Here is a 26569-nt window from a genome sequence, read left to right as displayed (position 1 = left end):
TAAAGACCTAAATATAGAAACGGGGAGGATGTTTTTAAATATTTTGAAATATTTGTTCTCTTCTATGTAAAACAGCGTTGACAATACGTTTATAGAACTAACCACTTTGCAGTAATTCCTACACTCCTGCAGAAGCAGGGTGACTAGCTTGAGGGAGGTGGCAGAACATTTTTCCCATTTCTTAAACTAGTAGCCTGTGTCTTTGAAGTAGAATCTCTACTACCTTATGTTTACAAAGAATTGAACACATTTTTAAAATCTCCGCTGTCTGTGCTCTGTACCATGTATAATGCCGAATAGAATTCAGAAACAGTATGCTTCGGTAATTTTACCTTCTCTCCTCTTTGTCACGTCTTACTTAGGATTTATAAAACTGCTTCCTGAAATATAAGCCATGGAATATAATCGTGGTCTTTTGCAAAGAATTAGCGAGCATATGTTAAAGGATTGGAATTCCCTTGTCTTCCCTCCCTGCCCTTCCTTTACCTTCTCCTCCTTCCTCTCTTTCTCTCACTCTGTTTTAAATAGCACAAGACTTAAAAGACTGCTATAAAGTTTGTATTCAACAGATTTCGATAAAATTGGTAGGGCAAATGTTTCTTCACAGCGCCTTCAGCTCCTCTCTGGAATTCACTAGTTCTGAAAGTCATGGTGTTAAATGTTTGATCTTGGTTTTTAGATCAGACTACTCATCTTAATAGTATTAATGGTTTTGAATTCACAAAAATCAGAGGCATCAGAGGCTAAAACACAAATCAAGTCATTGATTACATCCCCAGAGTTTACATTCCAAAGTCACCCACCTCCACCTCCAATCCCAGGTTCTTTTCCTGGAATACTTTGTGATATATTAGGACTTTTTTTTTTTTTTTAAAATTTTATTTATTTATTTGACAGACTGAGATCACAAGTAGGCAGAGAGGCAGGAGGAAGCAGGCTCCCTGCTGAGCAGAGAGCCCAGATATGGGGCTCCATCCCAGGACCCTGGGATCATGATCTGAGCCGAAGGCAGAGGCTTTAACCCACTGAGCCACCCAAGCGCCCCATATTAGGACTTTCTTTCCAGAAGTGTAAAGAAGCTCATTCTTTTCTTAGTTTTTCTAGTTTTCTTAGTTTTATTCTTAGTGTGCAAGGTCTTTCACCTGAATGCTGGTTTGTAGCAGAGGACTCCCTGGAGTAATCATTGCTTAGCATTAAGTTGCATGTGCCCTGACGTACGTAAACATTCTTATTTTGGTAAACTGGTTCTCTGCTGAGCTTTCCAGTGTTGCTTGTTGTTTAAACTGACCTGTTTCAGCTTCTTATTAAGTCCCTGAGTTTAAGCTGCTTCTCTAAACAATCAGGGCACTTGATTCTCTCAGTGTAGGAGAAGAGAACGAGATGGGGCTGATCACACACTTCCTTTCATTGCCACATACTACGCAGAATGAAGGCATTTCTTAAGTGGTTTAATGCCTGGGGTGGGATCAGATTGGAGTCCCAGTTTGGTAACTGCCATCATGGGCAGCCAGTCTCTGGAGGTCTTCCCTATCTCACTTCTGGGGTATCTGTGTGGCCAGAACTAACAGCGCTCTTAGCAGGCATAGGAACTATTTTCTCCTTTCGTAGTCAGTCCAGGCCGCTATAACAGAATACCGTACCCTGGGGGGCTTAAACAACAAACATTTCGTTTTCACAGTGCTGGAAGCTGGAAAGTCCGAGATCAAGGTGCCAGCACATTCGGTGTTGGATAAGGGTCCACTTCTTGCTTCTCGGCACTGTGTCCTCAGCTGGTAGAAGAGACAGGGGAATTCTAAGGACTCCCTTTTGTAAGGGCACTAATCCCATTAAAGAAGGCTCTTCTTTCCCGACCTAATCACTTCCCTAATCACGTGCTGCCTCCTTAATACCATCACTTTGGGGGTTAACATTTAACATATGAAAGCTGGGAGGGTCACAGACACTCGGTGTCTGTAACTGTGCTTTGCAGCGTAATGTAAAGGGGAAAAGGGACATGATTGCCTTTGCTCTCTGTTTCTACTTCTCTGTCATCTGCTACCTACTTCTGCAGTCCTTCTTATTTTGGGTGTGAGCTTTATTCCCCTACTCATAGTTCAGAATTTTGACTTGAAATAGTCTTTTCAGGATGAAAAGTTATGTTGCCTTTTGGAAGTGGAGAAGGGAGGATTTTTGTTCTTTTCGAAAAATCTACAGTGGACCCATTTGGGTCTAATATAAGTAGTTCTTAATACTTACTGAGCTGTGAATTAACATTTATTGAGTACCTACATATAAGGTATTGCCAGAGGTACTTTATTTATATTATTGCTTTTAATTCTTAAACTAAATCTGAGCTAGATGTATCTAGATATTAGCAATAAGGAAACCAAGTCTCAGTTTTCCTATTTGAAAACTGCTTCTTAAATCTAAATGCCCAAGCTGGATTTGAACTAAAACCTACCCCAAATCTAAAAAGTTGCTAGGGTATCATCTCCCCATAAATATAGGTACATTTGACTATTAAGCCTATTACACTGTTAATAATAAGGAATGCAGGTTTGTCTATTGGAAGTACATAGTGTTACTCTTTGCCAGTGTGATTTAGGATGATGATAGATTCACCCTTGTCCCATAGCTTTGATCCAACTGAGAAAACAAAGATGAAGAAAAAAAGCAGATAAAGATCACATTATTGGCATAATCATTGATCAGCCTGAATTAGAGGTCCTTGATTCGTTTTACTCCCACAATTGGACTTCTAGTGTCTTCCCCTAAGATTAGATTCTGGGAGATTCAATCCTAGAAAATATCTAGACTTCAGAAAAGATTCCCTTAGCCCTCTTCCTTGTCATGTAGTTTAAAGCCTCATTGCTGTGAAAAGAGGTTGATGGTTGCCCAGATTTGCCTTGAAAAGCATGGTCTGTTGGCATGAACCTGGTGTGCCTACCCTGCAAAGGACAGAAGTAGGAGGAGGGTGTGCCTTTCAGGTGCTGGCCTGAAAAAGAGACTGGGGGAGGGACTGAGCCATATGTACTCATTTTCTTCTCCTAAGGCCAGACGTCCTATCAAATATCGCATCTCTTTTTCTCTGGGAAGAGTTATAGCAGAGTGTTTTAGGTCAGTTTCCCCAGGAAAACAGACTCGAAGATGCAGATTTGATTATAGACAGTTTATGGGGTAGAGTTCTCAGGAAAACATTTTTGTGCAATGAGAGAATTGGGCAAGAGAAGTCTCACTACAATTACATTCAACTGAGACTCAGTGGATTCTAGAAGAAGCTCTGGAGTTGGGACTTTAATTGTCCTACTTTAAGTTCAAGGTGCATGGGCTTTTATACGTCTGCATTGACCAATTACTGGATGTGTTTCTCTGGAAAGCGGACGTGACATAAGGCAAAGTGACTTTATTCTGCTGAAGGCAATTCCCAAGTCTCAACGTGGATTAGGGAGGTATCTGACTGCTCACGGCACTATCCACGGCCGGGGAACAACTGAAGAATGGTAGCTACCTTTCCACTTTTCCAACTATGTAAAAAGAACAGAAGTTTCTGTGTCATATTCCTAAGCCAAGAAGGTAGGATAGTTGAAAAGAATGAGAGGTGGCTTCCTCTGTACAGGTTATGCAGAGTTATCTAGACCAGGTAGTCCCAAACAGTGGCTTAGCTCAGGACTCAGCAGCAGCACTGTGTGGCTCCTGAGCAGTCAAGGGAAGAGCTCGTATTCAGGTGATACACGTTTGAAACTCCTCAACGTGCAGCTACCAAGGCCACCAAAATATAGGCCATTTTCACATTTTGGTAGGAGGCAAATAAATTAATCCGACTATGTTGAGAGCAATTTGGTAAAGGATATGACATTTTCATCAGTAGGGGAAAGGTTTAATAAGTTTAGGTACATTTTTATTTTGCAGCCATTTAAAGAAATTAAGGAAATCTGGAAGATTCAAATGATATAATGCTTAGTGACAAGGGAAGTTTTGGAGTATCATATATGGTATAATCCAAGAGTCAGCAGAAGTTTTCTATAAAGGGCCTGGTAGAAATAGTCAGTGCTTTGCAGGGTCACACTATCTCTGTTTGTCACCACTACTCAACTCTGTGTTTATAGTGTAGTGTTTATAGCCACAGGCAGAACTTAGAGAAATGAAGATGTCTGTGTCCCATTAAAACTTCAGTGATGGACACTGATATTTGAATTTTATTTGTCATGAAATGCTCTTCATGCCTCGTGAAATGCTACTCTTCTTTTTGTATTTCCTTCTTTCTCAGTCATGTAAAAACATAAATCCCATTCTTCCACTCTTAGCTCATGGGTTGTGTATAAACAGAAGTGAGCCTGATTTGGCCTGTGGGCTGGAGTTTGCTGGCCTCTGGTATAGTTCCATATGTATCACTCTTATCTGTCTACACCCACACATATGCATGTGTGTGCCTGTACTCCCTCAATAAAAATTATCTGGAAGCATATATCACAACTTTTAATGGTCATTGCTCCTGGCAATTAGTGTGTGGCCTGAGCTTTGAAGCCAGACTGCCTGGTTTTAGAAGCCCCACTCTGTCACTTAGTAGCTGCAGGACTTTGTGCAAATTACTTAACCCCCTTGGTGCCTCAAATTCCTTATCTTTAAAAGATGCTTCATAGGGTTGTATTGAGGGTTAAATGAATTGAAGAAGTAAAACATTTACAAATGTGCTCTGAGGATAATAGGTACTCTTTAAATTTTAGCTCTCAAGGGAAGGTGATCAAACCCCTACTTTTTGTAGTTTTAAAAGATATGTTCTTGATGGGGCTCCTGGCTGACTGAGTCAAGTTAAGCCTCTGACTTTTGATTTTGGTTTGGGTCATAATCTCAGGGTCATGGGATCAAGCCCCCCATTGGGCTCTGCTCTGGGCATGGAGTCTGCTTGGGATTCTTTCCCTCTCTCTCTGCCCCTGCCCACCGTGCTCTTTCTCTCTCTCAAATAAATAAATTTTTAAATATATGTTATTGAACTACATTTTATATATCAGATGCTTTACCGTTTTAAAGTGAACCATTCGGTGCTTTTAGTACGTTCATGATGTTGTGCAACCGTTCCTACTATCTAATTCCAGAACATTTCCATCACCTCAACAAGAAATCCCTATATCTTAGGGATATAAAACATATGCCCATACATATTCCTTCTTCCTTCTGTGCCCTGGCAACCACTAATCTACTTTCTGCCTCCATGGATTTTTCTACTTGGGACATTTCTTATGAATGTAGTCACACGGTAGGTGGCCTTTTATATCTTACTCCTTTCACTTAGCCTGTGTTTTCTAGATTCATCCACATAGCATGTATCAGAACTTCATTCCTTTTTAGGAGTAGGTACTATTCTATTGTATAGATACAGCACATTTTGCTTATCCATTCATTCATTGATTCGTTCCTACTTTTTCACTAATATGAATGATGCTGTCATGAACACCCATGTACTGATATTCTGTGAAGCGATGCTCTCAGTTCTTCTGGGTATGTACGTAGGGGTGAAATTTTGGGGTTGAGAGAGAACTTTACTTTTTCTTTTGTATACTTCTATATTTCTTGATTTTATCTTATTGATTATGATACAACATATTATTAGCTATGCACATAAAAATAAGATCTATCTCTATCATGCTCAGAAATTTTACAATGACATTAAGTAAATTGTGTTGCAGTATTCACCATTCAGCGACCATAATCATGCAATTTATTTCACTGAAATGCTGTCATTCTTCTTTCCTGTTATTGCCAATAATTTACTTAACATAAAATATACAATGTAATTCATCCCAACCAGTTTGAATTAATTTTTCTAAGCAAAGATTTGTTCATGAGGACTTTTTACTGAAATACAAAGTTTATTTTATTTTTAAGTTCCACTTCATCCACTATATTTAAAGTTACCAAAAGGAAAAAGGGTAGTGCTTTGTAGTATGACTTCTTCTCTATAAACATAAGCTGCTCATGGCTTGAGATTGTTTTTATCTGCACAGCCACAGATTTATTTTTCTTAGGATTCCTCGTGTTTTTTAAGCTACAATTTTGTTACAAATTTATCATTTTTTACCTTGAGGAATGCCACAATAACTCAATATAAAATATACATAAACAGTTTCTTTTTGCTAAAACACATTTAAATAGCCTAACGTTAGAAAACAAAACAAAACAACATTCTCTACTATAACATGGGTTTGGGAAATCTGGGTCTAAAAGGGAATTAATATATGTTGATGTATCTTCTGGCTTCTTAAAAAATTTGTCATATAAGCATTAACCATACATTTGCATAAGTAGTAGATTTTTTAAGAAGATCATTAAATGATTCTGCCCCAAACTATGATTATAGCCAGATATTAAACAGTATCTAGTTTATCTCTCATTAATGAGCATATCTTCAATTATTGAGTGAAATCAAGATTATGTATTACAGCATGGGACATTCACCCTTGTTAGACAGAAAAACAGTAGCTACTAGATCTTAAAATAACTTGCTGGGTACAGGCTATGAAATTTTCCATAGGTACAAGAAGCTATGTTTCTAATATTCCCTCAGATGTTAAGGCATAAACATATTTCTGAAGAAACTTTCACAATAATGGCCTTGATTAACCTGTGAATAGAATTACCCTGTTAAAAGTCCTGGAAAACATTCTTTGAGAACTTAAATTTTGATAATGGGTAGGGAGCACTGGGCACCAATGGGGAAGTTAGGAGTAACTAAATGTCCTTTTTATCTGTTTTTGTCCTCTCCACGGATACTTGGTGTCTGATAATATTATGAAAGAATCAACCTTACATGTTTCTTTGAAAAATTTTTTATGATATAAGTCCTGTATACTACATTTCACAAAATGCATTTAATTTTAATCTTCTTATCTGAAGATTTTACAAAAGGGACCTCATTCACAAAAGGCAGAATTGTATTTTGAAGCAATGTAAACTATTATTGCTCAGAATTGTTACATACTGTTCCCTTTGAAATAGGCTGATCAAATGACTTTAGCTGTCAAGACCACGGTGGTCAGTCTTGTTCAATACTATGTGGATGCTTTACGTTGCAATCCATGAGGAGAAATATCCGTCTTTGTTTTATCAAATACAGGAGGAAATAGAAGGCAGGATGGAAAGTAGCTAGTGAACTAGAGCAGCAAATAGGCAGTTTCCCTCCCTGAAAGAGAGGTGGACATCAAGTTACCACTTGCTTTTCCTTTCAACCTGTAACTTTGCCATCTCTCTAGATCACATCTCAAGACCTGCACTTTCTTGTAGGTGGTCTGGTGCTGACAAGCCTGGGCAACAAAGATTGTGATTACATGAAAGTTCTCAAAAATAACCAGGCTAAACTATTTTAACATCCCCTTGTAAAATGTTACTAATTTTTGAATTTCATTGGGGATATCAAAGGGATTCAAATCATAGAGCGTTATACCCACTGATCTCTTGGAAATCATTTCTCTCTCTAAACATACACATTTGCAAAAACAAACAAACAAACAAAAACCCTATAGGAAACCACTAGTTATCAACCCAGTACACTTGGATATTTGTTTGATATCTTAATGCTCCAATTACAGGCTTTACAATGAGTGAGAAATATGGTAAGTTTGGACATAAATTGTTAGAAAACTACAGTAATAGTTGACAGGATAGTATGATCTATATAAGATATTAAAGCACTAAGGTAGTTCTTGTTCTAGAAAAGAGAGGACACCAAAGTAATATATATGGTTGGTGCTCAACTAAAAGCAGTTTCCTTCCTTTCCTCTTCACATCTTCTCATGGAGTATATATATTAGTTATCTGAATTCTGGAGGCTATAGGGTTAGGGATTTATTGAAGCCATTCCTGACATTTTTAGTAATTTTTGTAGGTTATGAGGAAATTAGGAAATTGGCCGTAATCATGTTTTAACATAGGATAGACACAGAAGCTTACTTCTTATAATTTGATTTCAGCAGGTAGACATATTAAATGGCATATTATATAGAAGCCTGCCCTGAGACTATATGATTTTTCAGTGGCAATTATGCTATTCAATAAAAATTTATAGATTTCTGAATACTTACCTTGAGGACATCATCTAAATTAGGATAGTGAAGATGTCACAAAGCAATAGTTGCAGCTGAAAAAGAATGTATATTTTGGGATGTTTTTTGAACTATACTTTCTCTGGACTTTTTCAGTTTATTATGATTGGTAACAATACTCTAGTAATTAACAACTAATTGTTTAACCCTTTCTGCAGATCTTTTTCTTTTTCTTTGACTTATGTCATAATCCTATTTTCCACTGAGAGAAAAAAAAATCAAAGTTATGTTAAAATATTTACACACTCCTAAATGGTGTTAGTTGTATAGGGCACATGTCCAGAATGACAGTTTCGTGACCAGAAGGCTAATGGAAACCATCTCTGAGATGCATGCAAAATGCCAGGAGATCCCAGCCAGAGAGTGAGATCTGCATGAAAAGTAACTGGATGGTGAATCAGAGGGAGAAATGCATTCCAGAGTACTGCTGTCAGTTTCAAGTATCCATGGCTGGATTCTGTACAGCCTTAATGAATTTCCCCTGCTCTCCCAATTCCATGTAGATCTTGCCCATGCTGTCTTCTGGGCCTTCCTCCACTGAATAGTGCCATAATGTCACAGTGCCCATGGCATGGGGATTTTGTCTCATAGAGCCTCCTTCTACTTTACAGAGCAAGTGCAGGAGCCTTCTGAGAGGATTCCAGATGTTCTGAGATTATTTGCATAATAATACAAATAATGGTGTGTGTGTGTATGTGTGTGTAAAAAAGAAAGAGGCAAGGAGAGATGAGATTGATCTAATTGATGATTTACTATCCCCTCCCCCCAATCATTTAGGGGCTCATAAAAATGGTGGTCAGTACAGAGAACTTTAATCTTTGCAGACATATAGAAATGTGTGTCTAGAGATGTGTATGGGAAAAGCAGAGGACCAAAAAAGTAAATTCCAAGACCCACATTACCACTTAGCTGCATGATGTTGAGCAAGTCTTATAACCTGTATGGTCCTCCTCTTCCTTTGATGCAGAATGGAGATAATAATTCTTACTCTGTCCCAGCTGGGAGATTCCAATGAACGATTGTACATGGTTGTGTTTCCTAGATGGTGCACATGAGGGAGAACTAAAGCTCTCATTATTCTTACTACATATATTGCATTTCAAACAGAAAAAGAAATCCATACTGGAGATGTGAGACATCATGAATAACTGAGATGCAAGCCTTGAATGCCTGTCACTCCCTGACTCTGTCTACCTTAATTTGCTTCTGTTCTTGAAGAATAGCTGTGATAAGCGGCACCTGGGATGGCACACTCCATTGAGCGTCTGGCTCTTGGTTTTAGCTCAGGTCTGATCTTGGGATCATGTGATTGAGCCTTGCATCTGGCTGCACGCTCAGCATAGGATCTGCTTGGGTTTCTGTCTCTTCCTCTGCCCCTTTCCCCTGATCGACTGATTGATCGATCGATCTTTCTTTCTCTCTCTCTCTCTCAAATAAATAAATAAATAAAATCTTAAAGAAAAGAATAATTTTGATGTTTACTAGAGCTAAATTTCCTAATACTGCTGTTTGCTGGTATTGGCCATCCAGTGAAAACTGTGTACTTTGTATTGGTCGGGCAAACAATGGGAGAGGTATAATAAAGAATCAAGAAGAATTTGAAGGAATATCAGGATGTGCATCTTTAAGACAGTTTTAGACAAGTTTTTTGTTTGTTTGTTTTCCTGTCTATAGCACTCTGCCTTGTGGACTGAGCAGGTACTAGAAAATTGATCCTATCCCCTTGGAATTAAGTACTGTTGAGATATTTGTCCTCATCACTCATGTAGATCAAAAGGAAATTTTATGTGCAGAATGAGGCAGTTAGAGTATAGATAGACTCACCAAACTCCATTAATACATGCTAATCTTTGAAAGTTGTGAACTAAAAACTGATTCATTTTTCCATTGCAATATTAATTTTGTAAACAAGTTTCTATTTATTGCTCTGTAAATGGGGTAGCATCTTTTAGTCTCTGAAATGTTTTCCCAAGAACTGCAAGCAAAACTAGGCAATGCCATCAGCTTTTGACTGTTTTCTTAACAGAGACCTCGCAACTAGTTATGGTTGGCAGTTGGGTATTTTTTCAAACTACACCGTGTCTTCCTGAGAGAACCATATGTGCTCTTCTGAGAGGAGAGGTGTAGAGGTTGAAAAAACAAAACAAAAAAACCCTCCCAGGATATTCTAGTATGACTCTTAATGGAGAAACACTCAAAGAATTAAAAGTCCTATTTCAGGGTCGGTATTTTGTGTTCACAGGGTATTTATCTTTTCAGTAACACTTTGCTCATATCATATCACATATAGGGGTACCTCTTAAAGAAACAGCTCAAATGAAGAAATCTGTTTCAGAACTTGTTCCCAGACAGTTTCACATCAGTTTTCAAATAGGCCGCAAAGATTCCATACAAAAATTCTATACGGCTTGGGGAATTTACAGATTCTTTTTATTCCCTTCCAGGCTGTCTAATTCTTATTGTTCTATTTATCAACAATATAAGGTTTCACAAACAGTTGTCTGTGGCCAACATGTTGTGAATTCCTTGGCAAAAAGATGACCAAAAAAAGTCTTATGAGAGACTGTTAGGGGCAAACCATACCATTCTTTGTTTGGATACAGCCTGATGTACTATGTATTTACTTTCATAATTTTTGTCAATTCTAAGCATGTGTTATAAGGCTTATTTTCATGGTTGCTTTGCCTGAACTGTATCAGGTGATGCTCGGCATCATCAAAATCTTTGAAGCCCCATTTCTGTTTGCTTGGATTGGACAGTCCCTTCTGGAAAATGTCAGAACGAGCTTGTGTTTATATCACATCTAAGTAAGATGAGAAATTACTGATGTCAGTGTAGATGATTGATACGCAACATACCTTCATTCTCAAACCGAATATTTTCCATTATGTTTTGCTTTAATGGAGAGATTGATTACTTAAATCAAATGGGTAGAAAAAGACACTTATATTTCTGCAGTTCTGAAGTAATTTTTAAAAAATTTGAAGTCTTTTTAACTAACTCATCCTCCTAGGTATGGTGTTTCCTGTGTTGGTGTTGTGTCCCTAATTATGTTTTTATGAGTAAGGAATGAATCCAGATTAGCTCTTCCTCTGGTTGGATTATCTATTTTCTGGATCATAAAGCTGTCACTGCATAACCTAGAAACCTCTTTAAAGATGCATGTTTGGCTGCATTTGTTATCCAACAGATGTCTGGATAGTTAGAATCTCTTGAGAGTATTATAACTTGTGGTTTCAGTTACAATAAGTGATCCAAGCATTTTTTGGTCTTGCTCCTCTCTAGTTCTGGGGGAAAGTCTGTAGAAGAAATTACAGAGGGTATTTCATTTCGCTCTTTTCCACTCCCTCTTTCCTTTATTCTTTGTCTCTGTCTTCGAAGTTTTGTTTTGTTTTGTTGTGTATATCTGCTTTTGGAATTGGTGAGCAGTGTCTATATTACATATCCTCCCTCCTGATCCCCAGTGTCTCTCACCTAAGAGCTTAATTGATATTCAGTTTTGAGTGCAGTAAATTGCCACAATGATACAAAACTACCCAACTCTGTAATTGATATTTTGTATTTGTCCATGAGATCGATTTTAAAATGACTCGTTCAGATTTGTAGTTCCATATCCTGAGGGTTTGAGTACTTGCCAGTGTCCCTGCTAGCTGGCCATTTTAACCTGCACGAGTCTGAGGAAGTGGACATGGCCAAATGGCTGGCGATTGTGTGAGTAGGAGAGTTTGTGGCTTTGGAGGGAGGAAGGTGGTGAGAGGGCAGGCAGCAGTCAGGCTGCAGGGGTAGGGTGGGGGCGGCTGTCTGGGAAAACAGGAGCAGCGGAAACACCTGGGCACTGACCCGCTTACTGCCTGCAATGGTTGCCTCAGGTGTGCAGGTGCTGTGCTTCTGACAAAAACGTAGTAAATTATGGTCTATGAGGTTCAGCGGGTTTTCCATTTCTACTTGTCCCTTGAATCTGAACTTAAATATATTTTAGCAAGTATTTAGACAGTTTTCACCTCATTATTTCTGACAGTACGACTACATGGAAATTTTTCAGTCATTTCTAAATGTGCCTGGAGAAAACATCTTTATATACAGAAAGACATCCCTCTGCTAATAAATTATTTCTCTGCCATAGTTAAGTATCTCTTACCATTGTTTTAGTGTGCAAGGGTTGTAATGATAAGAAGGTAATTGTAATTCAAGTGTCATAATAAATTTATTCTTCAGTCTGGTTCAAGAGTACATTTTGTTTGTGATGACTTTAAAAAGAATTATTGTCCAACATTGAAGTGCTAACTGTGAAGATGCTTAATGCTCATCGAACTGGCTAAAATATTTGTAAAATATGAGAAAAATAACCCTTATGTATCTACTATACAAAAAGCACTTAGAAATAAATGAGAAAATTGCTTTCTTAAATGCATAGGAAATTGACCAAAGATAAAACACTAAGGAAGAAATGTCATAGTCACAGAATGTTTACCTTCACTAAGGTGAAAAGAAATGCAAATTGAAATAGATACTTTTAATCTATAAAAAGTAAGATGAATATTGGTACAAACTTGCTGAAACATGTAGCACCCACAATGAAATATGGAAATATGCAAATTTAAGTGAACATATGTGCTGAGGTTCAGCAATTATGCAAACATATTTTCAGGAATTTGTCTTATCTGTCAAAATGTTCACATTAGTAACAAGTATGTTTGTACACGTGTGTGTATCCAAATATGATACACATCTATAGAGAATGGGATAATTTACACTACAGGGTAGAATACATAATCTACATCCCTCCAGAAGGGTTCATGTACATGTACTGATGTGGAGTAAAACATTTTCCAAGATAATATTGCAGGTGAAATAAGCATGTTATGCATAGTATAAATAGTGCTATGAGTATGTGTGTACATCTAAAGTGTACTTCGTGAGTTCTATGGTGACAGGGGCTATTAGGTAGAACTTACACTTTCTAAATCCCCTGTAACTGGATATTAAGCAAGAAATCTATGATGTTTTGGAATTTGAAAAAAAGATGTTTTTAAAAAGAATGAAGGGATATGTCCACGGTGGTTAAACATTTTTTAAGTATTTACCTGAAATGAAATCATAATTTCTGAATTGGATAGCTCTCACTCTTATTTTTTCCCCCACTTTGTGTTTCCTCTACTTTGTGTTTCTCCTATTTAGTGTTAAGGTGCTATCCCCGCATAGATTTTATTTAGAAATTCTTAACTAGCATTTAAACTGATTGCCCTGGGGCTCAGACAAACAAATGCAGTTGTATGATCATTACCAATGAAAATTATATAAAGTAGGAGAAGATAATACAACTGTCTCTTGCATCACTTTGTGATCATTTGTCAGTGTTTCAGTGTTAGATGTCGAATTGTTGGTAAAGGTTAGATATTTTGATACAGTAGCCAACACAGTGTTGTGTATACTTACAGTATGTAGTAAGTATGACTTACCTTTATTAAAGCAGGGAAGAAGCAGGAGATTCTTTTTTTTTTTTTTAATGTAGGACTAAGTTATCAGCTTCTTTTATTCTAATGGCAAGCATTTTGATCCTAAAAAAGTTTCTAGACTCTTAGTATCTATGAAATGAAAAATTTATATTTATGCATCTAAGTATTTCTTGGCTTTCAGGTCATAAAATATTCTACCCACACTTCAATGTTTTATGTTCTTATGTTTTCTTTTTTTATCAGCAGCATGTTCCCTGGTGTATGGTTACCACATTACCTCTTTTATCTACAGCAATAAAATTAATTGGAAGCATGTTCAACTTACTGAAGAGCTATAGGCAGTGGTGTTGTCAAGTGATTATGCTGACTTAGAAGCAGGGCATGCTTTCCTAATGGGTATAACTCTGACAATCAAACTTTCCCTAAAGCTCAGATGTGCTGGGGTGTAGTTTTTCAGAAACCTAAATTATTATTTATTTCTACCCAATAGCAGAAAACTTAACCTCATTAATGATGAGTATACTTAGTCCAACTTAGTGATATCTCCATTGCTCTCAGTTTAGTACAATGTCCAATTTAAAGTTGGAACCTCTTCTCAGATTCCATCCTCACCCTCTCCTTGGGTTTGCCTCTGTATTCCTAGAATCATTGTATCATAAAAACTGTTAACTAAGAGGTTGCTGGTTCATGATTTTGTCATTTCCTTCCTATCCTGGCCTTTGTTTCCAAACCTATCCCCTCTCCCTCACTCTGTTTCTCAGTGCATTCTCTGTACAGTGCTCTTCCAGGTAATGACCCATTTAAGTCAGGTTCAACTTCTAGCCATTGTGATCCCTCCAACATTCTCAGTTGGGGTGGCTGGTGCCATTTCTTCTGCTGTGGGGTAACCACATCACAGACATCAGACACACTAGCAGGGTCACCAACATTTTCTCTGAGCTCACTCTTGTATCTTTTTGGGGGTCCCATGAAAACTTTAGGATCTTCTCACAAGACACCTAAGAGTGGAGGGAAATGAGAGCGGGAAGTGTCCAGATCTTTCATCCTTAGACACACCCCGTTGCCATCTTTACTTCCTTATTCCCAGAGCCTTTTGTAAGAGGTGGAACTCTGGGGCACCTGGGTGGCCCAGTTGGTTGAGCATCTAACTCTTGATTTGGGCTCAGGTCCTGATCTCAGGGTTGTGGGATGGATCCCTGCCCTCACTGAGTTAGTTTCTCCCTCTGTCCTTCCCTGCTTTGAATTGAGGAACTGGTCTGTGGGCTTGTGTTTCCATTCAAGCTTTTCTCCTAACTGAATCCCAGACTCTCAAACTCTGAAGCCAACAATCTGAAGTTTTTGTTCTCTGGTCTCATTTCTGAAAACACCTCATGAACCAGATGGCCACCCTGCGCCTTCAGTATTAACAGTGGGGAAGGGTTTTTTTTTTTTGTGGTTGTGGGGAGGGTTATATATCAAAAACGTATCAGTCAACGTGGAATATCCCATTACACAACTGAAGTAGTCTTCATCTGAAGTATAATAAACTACTGTGTAATCAATTACTGCACCTTAAAAAGCTTTTAAAAAACATTACAGATGTATAGTTTAAAAAGGTTACTAAAAGAGCTCTACTTTTAACTCTGACATTGGTTCTGTTGTCAGGTGATTTCTAAACAGTGTGAAGAGGAATATTAAAAAATGTATTTTTTCCTCAGATTGGTTTAATGAAATGATTTTTGGCTTGGGGAATTGTGGGTAGTAGAGGTTAGTGACATAGTCTCTGGCAAATATAGTCCATATGGGGGCAGCCATATACATTGTAGTTGAGACCTTTGACTCTGACATCAGACCACCTTGTTTTCAATCCTAGCTCTGCCACTTAATAGTTTCATAATTTCTCTTAGTCTTAATTTTCTCATTTGTAAAATAAATATTATTGTAGCATGGTTGGGAGCATTACATGAAATCTTTCATGAAAAGTACTTCACACAGTGCCTGTCATATTCAGCCTTAAGAAAATGTTCACTGACATTTTTATGATGTTTATTTTCTTTTCGACTAAAAATCTCACAGACTAAACAATAAAATTAAAACTGAGTTATTGATATCAAGAAGATAAACATGGGTGATTTCAGACAGCCTGTGGGGAGATTTCAGTATATGTTACGAACCAATTTCCTATCAGTTTGAGTTAGGAAAGTGAGAGGCAGAACAAGCCCGAATAGGAGAACATAGCAGAGTAGATTTTGTGTTTTGGTAAGAAAAGCTGGGGAAACCCCAAATGTATGTAGACCACATACAGTCAATGATTTTGTCATCTTCAACCCTTGCTGAAAAAACTAAACATGCCAGCTGACTCTTAAATGTCCCGATCTATCCTCATCAGTTGTCTAATAAGAAAAATCCTAGCTGCTTCTCTCCTGCAGCTTATTAGTAGTAGGGTGTTTTGTTTGTGGTTGTTCATTTTCTTGTGTTTTACCTATGCCTAACTGTTGAATTTTATGCATATTTTTGAAATACCTGGTAATTAAAGCAAAGGTTTGACAGACTGTACCATCACCAAGAAGCAGCTAAACCACAAGGACCACATTAGCTATTTAATACATTTGAGGCCTTAGACGAATTGATTTTTTTTTTTTTTTAAGGTTTGCTTTACAGTAATGCAAAGACTTGGAAACAAAACAATGAGATGAAGTTATAAGGAGAGAATGCTCTCTGTTAATTCTGGTTGGAAAATGTGGAGCTATGATAAGTAATGCAATAGTTGTCTGCAGAAAAAGGCTAACATGATTTTGAAGGAGTCATATGTCTTTGCAAAGCAAACTAGGGATTGCCTTTATCTAAGAGGAAAAAAAAGACACTCAAACCACTTGATGATTCCAACACTATTCATGACTTGCCGTGCTGACATTCTATAGATTGATGGGGTCGTCAAGTGTTGGAAATACTGAGTCATACAGAAGATGAGACGTTTCAATAATGAAAAAAATGTTTATGCAGTCAGCAAATTGTCAGTTAAGGTGGTTTAGATTATAAGAGTCACCAAACAGAGACTGTGTCAGGTTACAAATTATTCTAACCACAAAATCATTTGAAAACGAGTAGAGAAAATTTAGAGTGAATGGGTATACCCCAAATCCTTTTATTTCTTCCTTCCCTTCTTCCTCCTGTTTCTCCTCCTCCTCCTCTTTTTTTGAAAGGAAAACAAACTGTTGACTCTGTATCTAAACATAATACTAGTCTCAAGAGAAAACAAAAATTAAGATGAAACTAATCTTTTTTTCAGAAAGTGTTGCTTTTTCCCCCAGTATGCAAGTGCTATAGGATATAGATGGTGACTTATGGTTCTTATGAGGTGCTTTGTCTTTTTCTCTTTGTTCTTTCTCCCTTTATGTAGTCTTATTGTAGATTGTCTTAATGTCTCCCATCAATGACTGACTAATTGTGTCTGTTTTGTAATGATATCCATTGTTTTGTAAAATTCTTTGACAAGTTAGAGGGACAAGAAATGAAATCATTGCAGCTGTTTTAGTAACAATTTTAATTTAAAACCCTACTGGCTCATTTAACCATTCCATTTCTGACATCCACCCCAGACTTACAACCGTTTTAGATCGAGGATCAAGAAAACACCCTGTGATCTGAGCACCCGTACAGCAGCAGACATGCTGCTTTTCTACCCACTCCTTAATGTTTTGGTATTTGGTTTTAATCATTGCTTTGTCTGTCCTCTTCTAAATGATTATGCCAAAAATAAAGGAACCTGAGGTAAGTGACTTCAAGTAGGTATAAGCTGAAGGTGCTATGCTAATTGTCCACCTCAGAAATCAGTCAACTGACTGTATTGGAACTAAATCAGAATCACAATTTCCATTTTCTGTTTGATAAGCTTCTTAATCACTTTAGCTTTGAGTTGGAATTCATATGTGTTCACTTATTTTCCTTGTTACTACTTTTAAAACTTTATCTGTAAATTTTATTTTCTTGCTATGAAGTATAGGTTTTTATACCATCTTAATTATTTTCTGGAGGACGATGTGAAAAAATAAGTACATTTATAAAAATAATATTTTGTGCTATTAGCTATGAACCAACTGTATCTGTTTTACTAAACACTATTAAATCCAGTTTTTAACCATGTCTCATTGCTCACCATATTGGATGGTGACTACATTTCCATGGACTACATTTCCAAAATAGCACCAGACTTGACTCAGTCCTTTAGTCCGAAAGTATCATTTTTATTGCTGAAAGGTATTAACCGAAGTGCCCCAAAGATTGGTTAACTTGTTTTCTCCAAATATCAGTTCCTTTTGGAATTAGAAATAAAAAGGTTTTGTTTATATTATTTTATTGTACTTATTATCACTCATACTCTAAGAAAATAAAAAACTACAGTAAGGAATTTCTACTATACCAAAAGAAAAAAAGAAGAACAACTTCTACTATCCAAATAGCACTGTGCTGGTCTAGAGTTTTTGTCCACTGCTGTATTGGTTGGCTTTGTGAAAATTGTGAACTCAAGCAAGGAATTTTTTTGAGATCAGGTCATCCTTAGTCCATATCCTATAGTGGGCTAGATTGTCTTTTTGGCTTCTATATCCAATGCCTTGTAGATGATGCCCACTTTTGAGTACTTCCTATATTAAAGCTTTTCGTTTTTCTCACTCTCATCTTTCCCAGGTCTACAGCATCAAGACAAGAGCAAGGAATCACCATGGTACTGAAACAGTATTAGCAAGTCAGGTTGGAGTGTGACTCCGTGGGCCCACTGGGAAAGATGCTGCCAGGATTTCCCATTCTGCAGTGGGACACGATAGATATGCAAGAAGAGGAAGTATCAGCCAGCTGACTTTGGTTGGAAGCCTTTTCTTGAGAAAGCAGAGTGGGTTCTAGACATTGAAGAAAAGCATTTTTGTTTGTTTTTTCCCCTCATCTGAGCCTTTGCCAACTGTGCAACTCTCTTTTTTAAGTCTTGCTTTTATGGATACATGGTTTAATTTTTGTTTCCTTTGGATTTTTTTTTTTTCCTTTTTAAACCAACCACCTTGTCAGGAAAAGATGAACCACAAATGAAAATGCTCATTCTTTCAGGAATACGATTTTGTAGCTCTATGTGTATCTATTTTTGTAGAAATACGGAAAGTTTGATTTAGCATTGATGGGCTATTTTTGAGGGATGTATTTTTTTTAATATTGTAAAAATTGTTAAGTTCTGTTTAAAGAACTTGCTCTCAGAGAAGCACTGGCAAAAATGTTGAAAAGGCTTGTCTTTAAGATGTCTGTAATATGCTCTGTGCTTTCTAGGTTACCTCAAGTGTTTGACAGTTTCTCCTTTTTTTATAAAAGTAGCACCATAGCCAAGCCAATATAGTATTGTTTTACACTAAATCTCAGTGAAGATTTAATGCCATGCTAGCTCACTTAGCTTTGAGTTATATGCATAGCTTGAAAAGGAAGTGTTTTAATGACCACACTTAAAAAAGGATATTTCATTACTTCGATTTGTCCCAAAGAGTACTTGGAAGTTGACTAAGTTTTGCAGAAACTTTAAATCAGAGGGAGAGTTTGCCTAGAGTATATAATTGTCTTTTTAGCCCATCCAACGTTGATAAATGGAACCAGTTTATATCAACTACTGGAAAAAAAAATGCATTTACCCATGCTACCTTTGATTGCCAGTGGCTTGGTTTCCTTGTTTCTATTTATGCAATCATGGCAATTTTTAAGGTCATATTTTAAGTGGACTTTTTTTTCCTAGAGATGTTCAAGGGACAATATTTGGGAAGGTACTAGACGTGTCACAAAGCCTTTAATTCAATGACTATTTCTGATAATTTTACTCGTCATTGTAAATTAAAAAATAATATATTATATATGTAATATTTTAAACATCTTTTTTTCAAGACTTTCTTGTTTGTTTAAATCTGGTCTTAGTTGATTGAACTCTTTTAAGAAAACTTTTTAGAGCAAAATGAAATTTAAATTGGAATTTATGCCACAGTTACTTAAATTGGGTTACAATTTGACTATTCTTTGAAATTTATCTTTGAAAACTCAGGATTCTACTTGGGATGGCCCTCAGGATCTAAATAAGGTGAAGTTGGAATTACCATTAAGACCTTGTTAGGAAAAGATTAGGGTTATAAAAGTAGCAGTTATGAAGAATTTTTGATGCCAAGTCCATTCTCATCTAGCTGCTTCCAGAGATGGGTCACATTAAAAAGTTAGTGTTATATAGAAGTTTTAGTTTGGTAAAAGTTTTTCAAATGTGCCCCATCCTGGTCTTCACCCATATGAAATACAGTGTTTAATGAAATACCACTTTCCACTTTAAATTGTGTATATCTTGTGCATAAACATTTTAGCTATAAGAGCAGCACAACCTCTGCTCAGCTAGGCAGGGTTCTTACAGATAATTTAAAGTAGTTCCCTTATCTCTGTTTTTTGCATTGATTTTCTTTCCTGGTGCTTCTGATGAGTTATAAATCTATACACTCTCTTATATTGTTATAAGTTGCTTCTTCTTAACCAAATTTTCCTTAACACAATGTGCATATTTTTACCGAATGTGAGGTCAAAACTTAAGGAATTTTTGACTTACAAATCATATTACAAATGATATGAACTTAGATTTCTAGGGAGTGGCTTGGTTAAATTATCTATATTTTGATCTATAGTTTGATTCGTTATGGTTATATGTACTTTGCCCAATATGTGGAGCATGAAGTTAAATGAATCTATAAAATTGGTTTCCTCTTGTGTCCTCCTGAGTTTTCAAAGTGAAGTATTCGTGCAGTTCCCATGGGATGACTCCCTGGGAATTATTTATTTTCCTCCCCTTCCCTTGGAACCTATTAATTTCCTTTGCAGTTTCTCTTAGAACAGCATTGTACTCCAGCTCATTCAGGTCATTCAGTTGGATTTTCCCAACGAAGGGAGAAGAAAAGTATTAACTCTCTGCTCCTTTCCTTACTCACCATTGAACTGAATTCAAGGAGAGAGAGACAATTGTATAGCTACCCCCTGAATTTGGACTGTGTTCTGTGCCACTCCTGATAACTACAGTATGAAAGGTTCCTTGGCTCTGGGGTCCAAGAAAAGTTGGAGATCTGAATTCTGCTGTATCCAGGAAAGATTTGTAAGTGAGGTCTCCTGTTAAGAAAAGGCATTGTTGACATACTGCAAGGATTAGATCCTTAAACAAGCAAGGAATGGATCAAAGTCTAAGTAAAAAGAGAGTGCATGTCTCTATCTTTGTCTGGCATCCCCTTGGTGTTCTGTTTTGTTTTTTTTTTGTTTTTTTTTTTTTTTTTGACTGGTACCCCCTTGTTATGATCATATTACCTACACCACCTTAATTAAAAGAGGATGAGTTGTAATTTAGCATGATATTCTAAATTTAAGTTTAAAATGCTATCACTCTCTGGGTCTGCTCTTTGCACATCAAAATGATGCTGTTGAACTTAGAGGCTCCTAACCTGCTTCACTGAGGGCTACCAACTTTCTTCCCCATTCATTTGGAACCACTCCACTTTTGACTACTTTAAAAATTAGACTTCTTTCAAGGTTTTTAAAGGTCTTTGAGCTAGATAGACCCTATTAAATCATCTCATTTATTTGACATTGAGTCAAGGCTTCGACCGCTATAAACCAACATGAGTTAAGGAACAACATAGTAGTGTTAAGTTAGATCTCAACAGGCTATTTTGTCCCTCACTGTTTATTTGAAAAGAGCATCTAAATATTTTAAAAACCAGTGTTTCTTCTTAAGAAGGTTAACCATCCCCTCTGAACTTTCATCTGCTTTTTTTTTTCTTTCTCTGTCCTCTTAAAATTATTTACATTATTATTTTAAGCAGAAATGGCCAGGGTTGCTCTACATTTTGCAAATGAGAACCAGTGGGTTGCAAATAATTTAAGGAATTAATTCTGTTAACTTTATAAAAAAACTTAAAAAAAGACAAATTTTAGTAACTGGCATAAAACATGCCCTTGTGGAGCTCATTATTCATTTTGGAAATCATACTGCCTATTCCTATGCTAAGACCTGCAGAACACGCAGGATCTATCCGGTTTTTGCATTGGCTATCTGGTTTAATATTACATTTGTCATTTGAAGTTGCAATCAGAAACAGTATTTCAAGAAACTAAATTCTATTTCTTAACGAGTGTCCCTTTGTTACATAATATTGCCAAATTAAGTCAATGGGGCAATGGCATTAGTGGTGGAAAAGGAAGGTTTATATATTGGAGTGTTGACTGAGGAATGAATAGAGAAGCAAAATGAATTCATGGAAAAGAGCATTGACTTGTGCGTTAGGTCATTGTCTGAATTCTGGCTTGGCCACAATTAGGTATGTGTGATTTGGGTTTTATTTATCTTATGAGCAAAGTGAGATAACAGTACCTAAGTGGCAGGCTGTGAAGTCTGAAAATCATATCTATCTATCTATGTATCCATCTATCTATCTATCATCAGTCATCTCTGCCTCATAGTAAATGTTCAGTAAGTACCACAGTGTACCACAAATGTCTGTCAATTAAGTAAGTCATAAAATTGAGCTCCCAGATGTCCCTTCTTTATACTTCCCATATCCACTTCTGCAGCAATCAAATAGATATATGACTGCTTTTTCATCACAAATTGTTGCAAGAGAATCTTGTCCACTATTATTTGTTGAAGATAAAATGTAAATTTCTTAATTATTTCTGTTACTTTAGTGTGTCACTTATGAAGGAAAATAAATTAACCTTTTAGTGGTATGTAGATCCAACTGTGAGTTTTCTTACATTTCCAAAATCCTATTCATCCAGGATCCTATGTATTTTCTCTCATATTAAGGCAACATCTTTACTAAATCACCAAAATTTATATTTTTTCAGTTCTATTTTGGCTTCTTTAGCACCTGGAATTAAAACCTCTCTTTTGAAGTTATTCTTTTTTTTTTTTTTTTTTTTACTTGCCTTGGAGGAAAAATTGCAAAATATGATGGAAAAAAATCGTTTGCATGAAAAGGGGAGGGAAAAAATCCCTTTACAATCTCAGCAGATTTACTCTGCTTGAGAAAAAAGAAACAATTTTATTGGAAGCAGATGTTGACACTGTGTCAGTTATTGAAGATGGAAAGAGTTCACTTGAACCATTGCAGTTACAAAGGAGTATTGATGGCAGTTAGAATCCCTGTGATTGATCACCTTTACAGCAGACATAAGGACAGCAGAAAAGCAAAAACTGTATGAGACCAAGACTGAAATCAGCCTGCTGATTTTCATATACAGGATCTTAAGAACCCAGTTTCGCTTCATTTTGTATTTTCTTTCCTCCAGGATAAAAGACATGTCTTTCAGAAAATTTAAAGCTTCTTTGAGAAATTAAAATTTATTCTCTGAAAACATGGCCTAAGAGCTCTTTAAATCTCTTGTTAAAGTATTAAAACTCTTATTAAAGTCATTTTCAAAAAATCGGATTATAGTTTTAGTTAAAAATTGTGTGTGGAAGACAAATAGATAAGCTGCACAAAAGTGGATGATTGAAGATTGGGGTATGGGTGGGCCCTCTAGGAAGACCTCAGTCTGAAGAGCTTCAAAATGTTAATTACCTTGGTAACTTGGTCATGGACATTGGGCACAGAACAGACTTTCGGAATTTTTCAACGGGCTGTTTTCTTTTAGTGCGCTCTGGGAATTTCACCCTATACACTTTGCCAAAATATAGAAATAGCCATTATTATTAAAATATCCTAATTTTCTTATTTCCTTTATTGTCCATTATGCTTTATTTGTTTGTTTGAAAAATATTTGTATAGTTTCAAATAATTGATCAAACAAGTATTCACTTGAAATTGCAAATTAATTAGATCCAATAAATTTATCTGAATCTCCTTCTAAAGTTCCAGGAAATACTAATTGGATTAAGTGTAATTTACCAATTCCATTATATAAGTAAACTATGATACCTTCTAGAAAGGGCAGGTTACTGTCAATTAGCTTCTTTTTTTTTAAATTTCTGGACTACTAAATTTTGACGTAAGAATAGCTCTTTTAGAATATAAGATTCTTTAGGAGATTTTTGTTTGGTGTATGCATAAGATGTGAACTTTTCTAATGATATCTCTTTATACTAATAGAGATGTACATTTTTTTATGCTGTGGCTAGGGCAGAAATTAATAATGATTATTTACACACATGATTTAATTTCTTAGGATATTTACAATCTTGGATATTATATATGATTTAAAAAGACTATTCCATACATTTTTCTGGATATACAGTATAGGGAAGAGTTTCCATGTGAATTCTTTGTATCATTTTAAAATGCATATGTTGAAAGGGAAAACGGATTAATTTTTATCATATAAATCTAGGAAGGTGAAATACTTTTATAAGAAATAATGTGGAAGACTTTATATTTGTCACTTGATTAAGTAAACTGAAAACTATTAATAGAAATATTATCCTGCACCATTGAAGTACAATAAAATTCCAGACTTGATAGTTTTATGAGCAGTTTTATGCTATCTTAATTTTACATTTCCAGAAAGACAAATTAAGTAATCTTGCCTATGTTGTCAGTCTTAATTTACAAAGTTCATAAGACTTTTGGCTTTACAAACTAATTCAAAAATCTTAAATTTTTTTTCTGTTCTTTTTCTGGGGTTCGGGAAAGAGACATTTTCATATTTCTGTTCATTCTTCAAATGCAGGTCGCATAATATGTCAGTGATAAAAGATGGTGGAGGACTTTGTAAGTAAAAACAATGTTATCTTCAATATGTTCAATAAATAATTTAATGTGAATTTAATGTTTGTATTTTAAGGTAGCATTTTGGTTTGGTCTGCATTTCTTGACAATTAACTAAAGCTCTGTTTTCTTCTTATCCGATTAAGCGATTTATAAATATCTTTGGAAATTAAAACATTCTAGTGTTTTGTTTGTTTGTTTTTATGAGGTTAATTTCTAAGGCCAGGGAATCTAATTGTTACAGTGAGGAGTGGGTTAGAAGCGAAGTGTTTATAATGGAAGGGCAAGTGAAATGGGCCATGTTAATTACATAACAGCAGGAAGCTTGTGAATGAATTTAGTACAATGCTTCTAAAATTATCATTGACTATGAGAAATGCATTTTGTTGCTTTGTTTTTACACTTGTTGGTTACAGAACTTGATATAAGTATTATGGAAAAAATCCAAAAAACAAAACAAAAAAACTTTCCTAACAATTCATTGGCACTGAACAACTGCACCTGGAAAGGAAAATTCTAAGAATTTTTGAAGGAAGCTGGAGTTTTCCTACATTGGACTCTACTTTCTTCTTAAATGGATCTTTCATTTAGAAGTGCAAAAGTCTAGAAATAAGTGTTTGAATCAGTAGGCTCTCCAACATATTAGGTGAGATAATTTCGCATTCTTAACTGTTTGCCATATTTAAACGAGATTAGTGTTATGAGTTTTCTATGGCCACTGTAAAAAATTACCACAAACTTAATGGCTTCAAACAACACATTTATTATCTTAACCACCCTGTAGGTCAGACATTCGGCACTGCTCTCAGGCTAAAATCAAAGTGTCAGCTGCATTCCTTCTGGAAGCTCTAAGGGAGAGTCTCTTTCCTTGTTGCAAGCTTCTAGAGTCCTTGACTAATGGCCCCCTTCCTCCATCTTCTAAGCCATCAGCTACTGGCCAAGTCCTTCTCACATAGCATCACTCTGACCCTCTCTTTTGTGCCTCTCTCACATGTTTAAAGACCTTTGTAATTACATTGAGTCTGCCTGCGTAGTCTCCTCATCTCAAGGTTCTTAATTTAATTACATCTGCAAAGTTCTTAAATGTAAGGTGACATTCACAGGTCCTAAAGATTAGGATGTGAGTATTTTTTTGAAAGGGGCATTATTCTACCACCACAATTAGTAGTAGATTTCGATATATTTTTTCATCAGCCCTGTAACCTGAGAGTATTTAATGTATCACTGAAACTAGCAAGGCTTATTCCATGTTTACAATGGTCATTTGTGGAGAATTCATCTTCCTTCAGTTAAATAATGGCATATGAAGGGAATTTCTGTTGTTATTTGAAACATTTCACGTGGTTATTATAGTGCCTTGGAATCTAAAGGGCTATGCGGTATTTATGTCAGACAAGCATTCAGGGGGGTGGAGGGCAGGACATCTGGTGTAGATTCTTCCTAGCTGAAGTGTGTTTTCTCTGGGGATAATCAACTACCATTTAATTGTTTTGCTTCCTTTTTTGGGAACGTGTGATCATCCTGTGATGCCTTAAGTCTCCAACCATCTCATTTGACCTGCTTATACACATGTGACAAAAATATCTATATATGACCACACTGACACAGTAAAGCTTTTACATTTTTGTCCAGATTGAATCATTACATCTGTTATCAGTTAAGCAGTGGAACAACTGTGATGGAAAGCAAACCTGTTTTGATGCATTTAATGTGTAAAGTAGGTACCTGTACTCTGGAATGTTGTTGATCAGTAAATGAGCTAGACTGTCTTCGAAACACTCAAGTACAACCGTTTTACTTTCCACACCAAGTTTGGCTGTGGCTGAATGAAGGACACCAGCATGGATCTTTGCTTTGCACTTGTAAAACACACTGTTTGCAGAGAGCCAAATATAGCAACAGAGGATTTATTATCTTGCCAAAAAATACAAAATCTGTTCCCCTTTAAACACGACACTCTATCCTTTTCTTGTGGATCTTGCTAAAAGAAAAATAAAGCTTTAAACAACCCCATTCCTTCTGCTGGAAGTTTCTTAATTTTTTTCAAATGGGCTATGTGTGGTTTTGTATTTTTATATTTCCTAAAGAAAATGGCTATATGAGAAATCCAGCCACTATTAAGCATTTTTCTTACAAAACGAAAAACAAAAGACACACCAAAAAAGTGCCAAGCAAAAACCCCCCTAAAAACAAAATATTTCTAAATCAAAGATTAGAATCAATAGTAATTAAGAATATCACACTTTGGTGGCTTCAAGACAGAGTATCACTGGGTGATGTTCTGTGTTTCATTTTGTATTGAACCAAAAAA

General features: G+C 36.2%; 1 protein-coding gene across 5 annotated transcripts in view; it reads left to right on the top strand.

The window, feature by feature from the left end:
- The window catches only part of VGLL3 (vestigial like family member 3), a 48518-nt gene extending 22247 nt beyond the window's left edge, over positions 1-26271 (top strand). For 2 of the 5 annotated variants that reach the window (XM_032882214.1, XM_032882211.1), the window contains exons 4-5: positions 18197-18233; positions 24179-26271. In XM_032882214.1, the coding sequence (XP_032738105.1) occupies positions 18197-18233; positions 24179-24269 (128 nt within the window). In that variant the 3' untranslated portion in view covers positions 24270-26271. The remainder of the gene's footprint in view (positions 1-18196; positions 18234-24178) is intronic. The other 3 variants (XR_004385535.1, XM_032882212.1, XM_032882213.1) reach the window with 3 other exon arrangements.
- Positions 26272-26569: the final 298 nt, after the last annotated feature.

Source organism: Lontra canadensis, unplaced genomic scaffold, assembly GCF_010015895.1.
Source record: "Lontra canadensis isolate GAN:19392208 unplaced genomic scaffold, GSC_riverotter_1.0 scaffold80, whole genome shotgun sequence".
Lineage (NCBI taxonomy): Eukaryota > Metazoa > Chordata > Mammalia > Carnivora > Mustelidae > Lontra > Lontra canadensis.
Note: the sequence above shows the minus strand (reverse complement) of the source record. Positions and strands in the feature narration are given on the sequence as shown.